This window comes from Eublepharis macularius, chromosome 15, assembly GCF_028583425.1.
Source record: "Eublepharis macularius isolate TG4126 chromosome 15, MPM_Emac_v1.0, whole genome shotgun sequence".
Classification (NCBI taxonomy): domain Eukaryota; kingdom Metazoa; phylum Chordata; class Lepidosauria; order Squamata; family Eublepharidae; genus Eublepharis; species Eublepharis macularius.
Window position 1 is genome coordinate 53952966 of NC_072804.1, and position 12558 is coordinate 53965523.

General features: G+C 47.9%; 1 protein-coding gene across 1 annotated transcript in view; it reads right to left on the reverse strand.

Annotated features, from left to right (window-relative positions):
• Nucleotides 1–3754: 3754 nt before the first annotated feature.
• Nucleotides 3755–12558, reverse strand: part of EHD2 (EH domain containing 2) — a 38731-nt gene continuing 29927 nt past the window's right edge. Inside the window, exons 4-5 of the mRNA XM_055000089.1 lie at nucleotides 11578–11742; nucleotides 3755–9540 (exon numbers count right to left, since the gene is read on the reverse strand). Coding sequence (XP_054856064.1) covers nucleotides 9004–9540; nucleotides 11578–11742 — 702 coding nt within the window. The 3' untranslated portion in view covers nucleotides 3755–9003. The remainder of the gene's footprint in view (nucleotides 9541–11577; nucleotides 11743–12558) is intronic.

A 12558-nucleotide genomic window follows, 5' to 3' on the forward strand; every position in this document is an offset into this window, starting at 1 on the left:
TGGAGAACTTGTAGATGTTTCCTTTTGGAGTTCATGCTGTATCATCGACACAGAATCACTGCTGTGAGACAGTTTGACTCCCGTTGACTCTTTACCTAATACATCATCTAAAATTAATCTCCCAAGATTCCAGTAGCATCTATAGGACTAACAAAATTAGTGGTAGGGTATGAGCTTTCGTGAGCCACAGCTCCAGATACCTGAAGAAGTGAGCTGTGGCTCACGAAAGCTCAGATACCTGAAGAAGTGAGCTGTGGCTCACGAAAGCTCAGATACCTGAAGAGGTGAGCTGTGGCTCACGAAAGCTGATACACTACCACTAACTTTGTTAGTCTTATAGGTGCTACTGAACTCTTGCTCTTTTCCACTGCTGCAGACACGTCGGCTACGCATCTTAAACTATCTCCTAAGGTTATTACTTCTTATGAGCACCTACCACATTTTTTCCTTCGCTCAGACCCATGTGTTCCATCTGGCTCTGTGAGACGTTTGCTTGGCCTTTGGTTTCAATATTTGCAACAGAAGCCACTGTTGCCTCATTTTCTTCTTTGCAGAAAGCCAAAAGTGCAACTCAACTCAACACAGCACAGGGTTGCTGGCCTCCAGTGGGGCCTGGATATCTCCCCGAATTACAACTGATCTCCAACCTACTTAGTAAGGTAGACTTTATAAGGTCCCTCCCCTCCCTAAGTAGTCTCCACCCCCAAATTTCCACCTAGGGTTGGCAACCCAATTTATTCTCCCTCCCTGTTCTTTTTTTTTTAATTTTATTAAAAATTTCCAAGTTTAGTACATACAATCCCATTTCCCCCCCCCTTACTCTATCCCCCACCCTTTTCCTCCCCCCTCCCTGTCGACTTCCAACAGCTTTCCAACCCTTAACCCTTCTTATTACTTAAATCTATTTCATTTATATTATCCTACCACCTATAAATTATAATATCTCTTACTCTAAGCACATTCTAATTCTTTTACATAAACTCTATCAAATATACTATCAATATGAAAAAGAGTCCAGTAGCACCTTTAAGACTAACCAATTTTATTTTAGCATAAGCTTTCGAGAATCAAGTTCTCTTCGTCAGATGACAGATGCCTGATACTCTGTATCAGGCATCTGACGAAGAGAACTTGATTCTCGAAAGCTTATGCTAAAATAAAATTGGTTAGTCTTAAAGGTGCTACTGGACTCTTTTTGATTTTGCTACCACAGACTAACACGGCTAACTTCTCTGCAACTATCAATATGGTGTATATCATATACCACTCAATGTAGCATAACACAGTGTAGTATAATATATAGCAAAGATCTTTTTCCATCTGACCATGATTTTTTCCCCCTGCCCGCCCCACCTTCTGCTCATCTGTTATTCAGTGACCCAGAAATTCTCTGGCTCTCTTCTGCTCTGGCCTCCATCGTTCTCCTCTCCCCGCTCTTGCACACGGATGCTTTTCAGTGGGAGGTAAGCAGGATAGCTGCTCCCGCTGTCTGTTTCCATGTCTGTTCCAAATCGAAAACATCAACTTGGAAAATGCAAACAGATGGGCAGGGAAGGATAAAAATTTTAAAAACCCATGGAGAGAAAAGGGAAATCCTGCATTGAGGTGGACTGAGAGGCAAGTCACACAATGCATTATTTCTTCCGGCAACACCGGCTGCATGTTTAGCTCCAGGATGCCGGGATTCGAACTTTCCTCCAGATCTCTTACTGCCCCTTAACCACTGTTTCCACCATTTCCATTTTTTTTCGAATTCATCAAAAAAATTGTTAAAGGACACACATACAATTTCAATATATGTTTATGGGTTGGTGTTAGTTGAGGACTGCCCATAGCTGTTCTCCGGGTTGCATGTGGTGAGAATAGTCTCCAGGCAAGTAAACTTTGCAAAAGTTGGAGCGGGCAGGGGGTGGGGGGCAGGGCTGGGGTAGTCACAAATGACCAACAGAAGTATGCGTGAATAGCTGGGTTTGCACAAACTTGTGTAGGCTGCTTATTTTTTGCAGACTTAAAGGTTGGTCAACACAACCAATGCTTTTTTTGTTAGACCATTTAAATCTAGAGAATCTCCAACAATGGTTCCCCCCCCCCCAATCCAAGGCGGTGCTATACCTAAATTCTGGCCTAAGGCAGCCAAGACACAGACTCCCACCTCCAAGAGGCCTCAAGCAGACACATTGGCATGGGCATATTGTGCGGAGGGGTCTTCTCAGTTTTGTACAGCCCACTCTGCCCTCTGTAGCAGGGTGGGGTCAGCAAGTTTGCCATGAGCCATCCACAACGTGGATTTCCCTGTGCTGAGCAGCATGGTACCGCCTGTTCTCTTTGGCAGAAGGAAAGGAATGTGAAGTTTCCTTTGGCCTGGCTGGGAGTGCTCCTGGCACCCGCCCAGGGGGTGACTCACAGAGTGGGGACAGTTGCCAGGGCCTGCCAAACAGAACAGCTACAAGGGATGCCAGAACTGCTCCTCCAGTGCTTTATACCAGCCAACTCCCGGTGGGTCTCTGCCTTGATATGGGGAATGGGTCACTGGGAAAGGGGTGAAGACCATTGCAAAAGACATGCCAGTCCCTCCAGTCTACCGGGACTGGCAGCTGTTTCTCTGAGGCTCCAGGCAGAAGCGTTTCCCAGTTCTGCAGAGAATTGTTCTAAACTAGAGCGTGAGGCTTTCTGCATGCCAAGCATGCTGTCTGCCCCCAAGATGTGGCTTTCGCTGGTATCCGAGGGTATCAAGGCAGCAGCAGCTTCTTAAAACGATAAACAGTGGGCCAAGCCCTACTGCCAGAAGTTGCTCCCTTTCAGCCAGAAGTCTTTGCCCAGCTGTCAAAGAAATGATTGTGCTTGTACTGAAATATTATAATGGTTACCCTAGAACTTTTAAAGAGCGCCTTTATTTTGCCCCTGAGGGTCATGTTTCCTGTGTAGGACATAAACACACACGACCTGTTTATAGGTGATTCTTCAGACTGCTTGTTAGATATGCAACAAAACCATCCGGGATCGATGCAACGGTTGCCTTCTGGTAGCAGGGGCACTTTTCTCAGGCAGAAGGAGACTTCCCTGGTCCAAAACGCATCCTGCCTCAGCAGAAGTTGTTGTGTACTGGGCTGAGTTGGCCGAGCAAGGCCTCTAAAGTAGTTACTGCATTGATTGTAATGCACTATACTGTGTTGAGCTTAAGGTGCAGTCAAGGCTCCCAATGCCTGCATTCTCATTGGTCCATAATCCCTGCAATATCACTGGTTACTTTCTCAAGGCAGCAGCCAATCGGTCCTCTATAATAAAGACCAACCAGTGGCCTGCCTACTTCATACATTGTATATGGTTTATGCAAATGATGGTATTGTAAAGTATGTGTTCTCATTGGCTATCAGTTATTCTGGGGGTGGAGCTGCTGTATATATATTGAGGGCTTCTGTTCAGTCTGTGTTCCTGCTAAATAAAGAGCTGTTGAATTATGTGATGTCCGAACCCACTATTTAACAGAAGCCTTCTGACCTGGGAAAGCACTTCCACTAACAGAAGGGATCCCTTGGAATAAGTAAACATGACAGTCCCTGTTGGGTTGCGTGTTGCATCCTGTGCTGAGGTGCTTTGAAAAATATAGGAAGTGAATATTTCACAGTTGGATGCTCAGCTAAGTTTTGGCTCTGTCCTGCTCACCATTAAGTCCCTTCTTACTTGTTCGCACACGCACACAAACACACCAGGCAAATGTGCCCGCCTTGGCACAGAATGGATAACCAGAGAAGGGTCAGGCTGGTAAATACAATGTGTTTTATTGCAGTAGCAATGTTGTTATACTCCCCAAGGCACATCAGAGAAGTAGCAAGACCTTCCTGGAACCCAGAGGGCACCCCTGGGTGCCAACAACCCCAGCAGCCATTTCATTAGACTCAGTTGGTCAGCAAAGTTCATTAGAGTTCTCCAACTGGAATGAAATTTTCAACTGCCCATTTCAGAGCTTCGAGGGAGATCCGACCTCGAGCCTTATCACTTCAGCGGATGAGACAGCTCCAGGATGGAAAAGGACGGCTGGGCAGACCTGCATTATAATGCTTAAGGGTGTCCTTGGAGACGCAAAAACATGGGTGTGCACATTAGAGGTGGAATGAACCTGGCAAAACAGAGTACACACAAGCAAGCAGCATATTCATATTTTGTATGGAGAGTTTGCAATCCGGCTGTGAAACTGAGGTGCAAAGCTCAGAATTTCACCTTGTGGTGCTGTTGATAATAGGTGCCAGCTCTGAGTAAAAGATAGGACCCCCGTTACACCATGGGCTGTGGAGGTTCACACTTCAAGTTACGTCCTAGGAATAAGTAAAGTCTAGGGATATATCAGCCTCACCAATTTCACATGGGCCTTCCGATAAGAACATGCCAATTTCATGTACCCGTCTTTGATGCAGTCCTTGGACTTTTCCCAGGTACAAACCTTCAACCAAGTCTCTCTCCTAAAGCATCTACTCACCCAATCAAACTCCAAGCAAGCTAGGCAGGTATGTGTTGATGTTAAATATGACTTAACACTTGTGGTTTTTGTAACACTAATCATAACATGGAGAAAAGAACCAGCTGATGTGAAATGCAGTGAAAGAGTTAAATAAATATGCATGAAGCATTGAGGATGGAATCAAAGTTTAGTTTTTCCTCATATGCTCCATGCTCAGTGTTTGTACAAGAAGTTACTTGATCTGGCCACAGAGACTGGATGAACCCTGCTGCTTCAGTTGTGGAGATGCTAGACAGCAAAACTGGCCAGCTACTGAAAGAGACAGCTGTCAAGGCAACGTTTTGTGTGTTCCATACAATAGTAAGTTTGCTATGCCGGTGAGATCCTGAGAACCTCATCACTTTTAAAAGCAAATTTCTAGACCACCTGATTTTGGAGAAATGGTTGGAAACTTTCCTTGTCTTTTCACTTCCAACATCCAACTTTTATCATCTCCTTCATTTTAAGAAAATATGTGAAAAATTTCAACGACAGTAGTGGAATTATGCAAGTCTAAGCAAACATGTACACATTCACTTAACTAGAGATGACCAGTCAAAGAATTGGCATAAGGAGTTGTGGCGGGGGTGGGGTGTCACTCCCTTCCTCTAAAATGCTCGTGCACGTTGTGATATCACAGCAGTTCAGCCAATGAGTCAAAGATGCTCACAAACAGGCCAGAGCTAGTACTGAAGCCTTGGATGACTAGAATTGCAATATTAGGGCTTACGAGCCATTCACTATAAAGCAGAAAAGGGAAATCTAGGAAGGGACTAGCTCCCAGCATTCCCTTATTATATCTGCAGACCTATTAAAACACAATAGCAGAGTCCAATAGCACCTTTAAAACTAACCAACTTTATTGTAGCATAAGCTGTTGAGAACCACAGCTCTCTTGCTCAGATGCATCATCAGCTTTCGAGAACCACAACTCTCTTCATCAGATGCATCGTCAGATGCATCTGACAAGCTGTGGTTCTCAAAAGCTGGCGATGCATCTGACAAAGAGAGCTGTGGTTCTCAAAAGCTGATGATGCATCTGCCGATAAGAGCTGTGGCTCTCGAAAGCTTATGTACAATAAAATTGGCTAGTCTTAAAAGGTGCCACTGGACTCTTTACTATTTTGCTACTACAGACTAACACGGCTAACTCCTCTGGATCTATTAAAACACAGAAACCCTAAAGGTGAAAAGTTGGACATCCAAGATTTAGGCCGTTGCGTTTGCTGCTTGATATATTCCAGTGTCAGAATCTGGGCTTCCTAACTTTTTCCCCTTCTTCCTGGAATACACACAGAGCTGCCTAGGAAGGGTTCATAGTAATCCAAAGAATCATAGAGATGTGGCTGCCAAGCTGTTTTGCAGCACCTGAGAAGGGAGGAAGAACATCGTGTCCTCTGTTTCTTTAGTTAGCTCTCCAGTTTTCCACTACATAGGCATGGAAGGCATATTTACACTACAGAATTCAGATGGGATAACAGTTATTCCTTCTTCCCAGGGAACTGTAGCTCTGGGCAGGGGGAGAATTCTCAGTGCTGTCACCAGATGAGAACTCCTGGGACTCTTTGAAGGAAGCCACATGAGTTGAACCTAAAACCAGCATGCTAGTCATATAGATAGTCCCATCTCTACCCCATATTACCCCTGGATAATAAAGAGCGCCACATGGGGACAACACATTACACCAGTCATCTCAGTAAGGAAAAGGGCATGCAGGGGTGTTGGGGTGGAAAAGGGAGGAAAACGTTTCCCCCAACACAACTCTTGGCTTGGGTCTAGCACCAAAGAGCAGGTCTCCCACCTGCTACAGAAAGGATCCAGGCCAGGGCTTGGGTAGAAGCATTGCTAAAATGCGTGTGCGTGTTTTGCAAGGAAACCAGCCGAGGTGAAACATTTGAATAACAAAGGAGCATCAGAATAAGGACCATCCTTGATATCCTGTGCAAAACGTGGTATTTGGAAGAGGGGGTACACCTGCATCTAGGGCTGGTCGTCAGGGCTTCAGTTTTACCCTGCTGGAAGTGAGAACGTGCCTAAATCCACCCTACCCTGTGGCCTTGCCTTTTACATCAGCGGGAGGCAAGCTGCCTTTCGCAAGAGCTTGCTCACTTTTAGTGACATCTGATAGAGGAAACCTGTACAGAGCTCCGGAAGAGCCCAGGCAATCAGTCCCCCAATGACCACTGATTTAACGCTTGTTCCTGGTCAGAAACAATTGCAAAACAGCCCGCTCTAGGAAGCAACGGGGCATCTCCCCTTTGCACCATTGTTCAAGCCCCTAATAGGCTTCCAGTCTGGCTTCCCAATTGGCTAGGACTCCCTATAAAAGTTTGCCATCTTGGGAAGCTCGTCTCTTGAGAGCCAGTTTGGTGTAGAGGTTAAGAGCGGCAGGACTCTAATCTGGAGAACCAGGTTTGATTCCCCACTCCTCCACTTGAAGCCAACTGAGTGACCTTGGCTCGGTCACAGCTCTTTCAGAGCTCTCTCAGCCCCACCCACCTCACAGAGTGACTGTTGTTGTGGGGATAATAATAGCATACTTTGTAAACCGCTCTGAGTGGGTGTTAAGTTATCCTGAAGGGCGGTATATAAATTGAAAGTTGTTATTATTATTGCCTAGAAGTTCTGGTAGTGACCTGCAGCTTCAAGCTCCTTCATTTACGGAGCCCCAATTCCCCTTCCATTCAGCTCTCGTCATGCCATGCCTGCTCTCTTGCTTCACGGCACAGGCTGTTTTATCAGACACCCACGCCCCAGTCGACTTGCCCAACCGCTGCAATAGTCTCACCCTTGTATCTGAATGGATCCTCCTGGGCTTCGAGAGCAGCAGCCTCTCCCTAGACTCTTACCAGGAAAAAGAGCATCGTGTCCGGTTCTGGCTGAGTCCCAGGGGGCTTTGGGGTGTGGCCTTCAGCAGTTTGTAGGAAGGAAAGGAGGCTGCGCCATCGAGCCAGCACGAGGGCCCGGCGGAGCGCTTTGGATGTGGCCACCAGGACTTTATTCGGTCCCTGACGCAACGGCCACAGGCAGCAAAGCAGCACTTGCGCGAAGAAGTTTGCCGGTGCTTCCCTGGGGAAACAGCCCTGCTTGATCCCAAGCATGGCCCAAGATATTTGGATGCCGTTGGAAGTAAATTAAAATGGCCCTTCCCTTCTCCAATAATAAATGAAATAATTGACCGGCCAAGGACCCCGCCCTAAACTCTGCTTGCTAAGGCTGGGTTGCCTAATGCCATTGTTTGGTCTTTGCTGGAATCCCACATACGTGAGAAGTACAGCTGCGTTATTTTCTGCACGCTCCCCTTGCTCAAGGAGATTCTACAACTGCTCCTTTCCAGAAAGAGAGCAGGGGAAACACCTGTTGTTTTGAGGCAGGGACTATGCATTCCCCCTCCAGGCAAAGGGAAGACTTTTTTTGCCTCTCTGTGAACGACAGCCCTTCAGAGCGGTAAGCTGGGATGTCGCCAGCCCTGGGAAGGCTGCCCAGAGCATCTTCTACGTCCTGCTGCTTGGTTCCCCAGAGGAAAAGAGCCCTTCCCCGCTCCTACTGGCCACTACTATTTTCATACCTAAAAACAGGTATGTTTGCAGCCAGGCCCCTGACGTAAGCAACATTACTTAAAAGATGGGATTTCACCCGATCTTACTCGTAAGGATGGCAAAGTAAACGAGCGCAAACGCCGCCTCCTGCAAAACTCAACTCACCGGTTCCTTTAATTTGGTCCAATACTCCGGTGTTCAACGAAGCTGTATTGTGAGGCTAAGGCATCGAGTGGAAATGAACGGCGGACCCTGAACCCAAGACCTAAAGGGGGCCAAGGTGCGATTAATCTCATAGTGGAGGGTAACACTGAAAAGATGCATTCTAACAGAACAGCAAAGTGGGCTGCGGTCTTTGGTCTCAGCCAGCAGAAGGTCTGAGGCCTATCAAAGATGGTCCTGGTCAAACGCAGTTTGGAGACGGGTCTTTCATACTCTGATACGAGTGAAACTATGACTGTGAAACCGTCTTACACAAATAGTTCCTGAATGATATAAATGGCGAAGCGAAGCCAAGCGCAGCAGTTTTAGCCTGGCTCCTTCTGAACGAGCAGACCGCCAGGAGAAGTCTGATACAGGTGAAAATTCATATAATCGCTGGCACAGCTCAAGCGGTCCTCAAGAGCGACACGGAGAGCTTTCGCTAGGAAGCCGACCAAAGAAGTTCAAACCAGGCCTGGAGGAGCGAAGCTTGCAAGAAGAGGAACGGCAAGCTTTTTTCTTTTCTTTTTTTTGAGCCTGGCAGGAATAGAGGAGGAAGCAGAAAGTATAGCCGAAGTTTTGTTTCAGAGTGAATGAGGATCTCCTGATGCTGTTTACGGGAGAATGAGGCTTTCTCCAGGAGTTCCAAGCCTGGGGAAATGCTGCCGTAAGCGAGACGTGGCTGGATAATGGAAAGTTGGAGCGCGACCATGGCCTACTGGAGAAGTTCAAGCCTGGTACAGAGCGGGGCAAGATTGGAAGGCCATCTTATTCGGCCGACCCCTTCTGTCGGCGTTTGGAGGGTGGCACAAGATGGCGGGGCAGATCGGAGGGCAGGCCGTGGCCCTCCAATTTGACCTCGATGAGGTGGCTGGCGAGAGCAAACTCCTCATCGTCCAGCATGCCATCGCGGTCCACGTCGCTGAGCTTCCAGATCTTACCCAGCACGGAGTTGGGCAGCTTCGTGGTGACCATCCAGTTCTTGGCCTTCGTCCCGCTCAGTTTCCCATCCATCGGGGAGAGATTGTAGAAGATCTCGTCGTATTTGGGTTTGTCCTTGGTCACCACCCACTCTTCGTCATCCATCCCTTCGTAGGCCCCCTCGGTCGCGCCTTCCACAAAGGGGCCATTGCGGGTGCCGTCGAAGGCGCCCCCCTGAACCACGTGCTCGGGGACTTCCAACTCCTCCTGGCGTAAAAGGGGCATCAGCTTGGCAATGTCGGCGGTCAGCATCTCGTCCAAAGCATCCATCATGCGTGGCTTCAGTCCGTGGAACTTGTTGAAGTCGTGAACCATCAGCAGCTCCTGAAAAGAGACCAGGGAGGAGTGGGGGAGGGAATGAGATCCTCTAGCATTGTGGCCCAACCTCCTTTTTTTTTACTCCTGCAATGGCTTTACTTGATAGCAATTTAACACGGCATGAGACAAATCCCTGTTCCCAAGGTGCAGATTGAGGGCTACATTGAGCCAGCTGGTGACTCTGCTTCCTCGCTCCCATTTGCTGTCAACCACCTACCTATCTCTGGTCCACATTATGGGGCATGTGCATAGGGTTGTCAACCTCCAGGCAGGGGGGCTGGAGATCTCCCAGAATTACAACTGATCCAGAGTCTGGAATGGATCTGAAGTCTGGAGATTTCAAAGATGAGTTCCCCTGACTTGGAGAAAACAGCTGCCTCGGAAGGCGGACTTTGTGGCATTACGCCCCTGCTGAACTCCCTCCTCTCCCCAATCTCCACCCTCCCGAGGCTCTGCTTCCAAATCTCCAGGAATTTCCCCAAGCTTGAGTTGGCAACCATATGTGTGCATCCTATTTCCATGTGATACATGCACAATAGCCTTGACCTGGTTAGCCCAGGTGAGCCTGATCTCATCAAATCTCAGAAGCTAAGCAGGATCGGCCTTGGTTAGTAATTGGATGGGAGACCACCAAGGAAGACCAGGGCTGTAGAGCCAGGCAATGGCAAACCACTTCTGTTAGTCTCTTGACAAGAACCCCCCCCCCCAACCCACAGGGGCTGTCATAAGTCAGCTATGATTTGAGGGCAGGATTTTATTCACATGCACAATATCTTCCTGTGCAAGAAACATGGCTGGGCTGGGGGCAAACGCAGCTGCATTTTCCCAGGGGCATAATATTTCAGCTTAAGCACCAGGAGGATTCAGTTCCCCCATCCCTACAGCTGCCTCAATAGAACTGCTACCTGAGAAACAAAGACATTGGGATGCCCCTGCAAGAAATTAATGCTGATTAAAAAGACAGAGCTGGCAGAGATTGCTCCTCAGAGGGTTTGTTAATTTCATCTTCGCCTCTCTGAAGAGTCTGTCAATTCCACCTCTCTACAGGATGGTAGTTTAAAAAGACAGAGCTGGTGGAGATTGCTCCTCAGAGGGTTTGTTAATTTCATCTTCGCCTCTCTGAAGAGTCTGTCAATTCCACCTCTCTACAGGATGGTAGTTTAAAAAGACAGAGCTGGCAGAGATTGCTCCTCAGAGGGTTTGTTAATTTCATCTTCGCCTCTCTGAAGAGTCTGTCAATTCCACCTCTCTACAGGATGGTAGTTTAAAAAGACAGAGCTGGTGGAGATTGCTCCTCAGAGGGTTTGTTAATTTCATCTTCGCCTCTCTGAAGAGTCTGTCAATTCCACCTCTCTACAGGATGGTAGTTTAAAAAGACAGAGCTGGTGGAGATTGCTCCTCAGAGGGTTTGTTAATTTCATCTTCGCCTCCCCCAAAGCTCTGTCAATTTCACCTCCCCTTTGGGGAGATTAAGATAAAATTAACAAACCCTCCGAGGAGCCATCTCAGCTGGCTCTGTCTTTTCAAACTACGCTTCCTGGCTATCATTGCGTCTCCCTACACTGAGCATCCTGGTGTAAGATGTCTTGTGTAGAGATGACATCTGAGGGGAAGCTATTTAAATAGATGCCTCAGCTAGTGGATTGACCCATTCCAGACTGCTGAGGGTGAGGGATAGGGGCACCATTGAGCATTCCCCTCTATATAAAACTCCCTGCACATTGAAAAAATAGCCCCGAGAAAAGTTCTAGCATATGCCGTGGCGTGCTGATTTTCTACGTGTCAGATGTATTGAACTGATGGTCCATGGATTCTACCACGGAACCTGCAACCTGCAGCCTGAAGCAGAGTCATTTCGAAACAAATTTATTACACAAGTTGCTGGTTGACCACAGAACGTTTCAGAAGAGGACCAGGAGGGGAATGGAGCGGAGGGCAATTCCACCCAGGGGTGGGAGCCATTTTAACATTTTGTCGGTTATGCGTGCCCCAAATGCTTCTGGTTGTTCAAGGTGGGGCAGGGGAGGGGGAAGTTGCTCTCACCTGCATCTTTTGGCAGTCGGGGAAATCGCCGGGTGAGATGTGATGCTCGAGCTGGATCGTGGCAAAAATGACAGGCAGTTTGTTGATAAGTTGCTTCTTTTTATTTTCCTTGCCGAAGACAGAGGGCATGTCCTTCTTCAGGTGGCTGATAATGTGAGCGTGCACCTGCGGGACAGAGTCAGAAAGAGAGAGAACAAGGAAGAGAAGGGAAATTACATACCGGGCTCCTGCTAGACATTCCCCATATCTGACCCCGGAGATTTACACGAAGAGCCTCCCTTAGGAAACCAGTTTTATCTGCAGATTTTGTGGAAAAAGAGCTGGAGGTACTCATTAGCATAACGCATTAGCATATGCCACGCCTCTTGCCATCACCGGAAGTGTGTCATTAGTACAGCTGATTAGCATATGCCACACCCCCTGACCTCACCTATCCTGGCTGTTTTGAACCCAATCCTGGCCATTCAGGGCCGAAATTGAGCCCAAAATGGCAAAAAGGGGCTGAAAATGGCTGAAAAGGGGCCCAAAATGGTCAGGATCGGGCTGCTGATGAGCGGGAGAGTGATCCACCACCCGTCAGAGGCCCAATCCAGGCCGTTTCGGCCCCAATCCAGGCCGAAACGGGCCCAAAATGGCCGAAAGTCAGGTGGGCAGGGCTACCTGATGTGACCTCTTTGGGGAACTGCCGGAACTGCGTTCCTGTGCGTTCCCCCTCGAAATGAGCCCTGCTTATCTGATATTTGGTGGGCTGGAATCCAAGGGAGGGCCTTTTCTGTGGCTGCCCCCATCTATGGAATGCCCTCCCCCAAGAACTGAGTGTGGCCTGGAGACCTTTGATTTAGACCAAGGAGCTGCTATGGTATTATAAGGTGGCATTGCAAAGGGAAATCGCTTCTAAGGACCCTTTTTCTACACCATCATGCCTCTGAATTGCAGCACGGTCAGCTTCAAGCTTTCTGGGCCACTGCAGCTACAGTCATG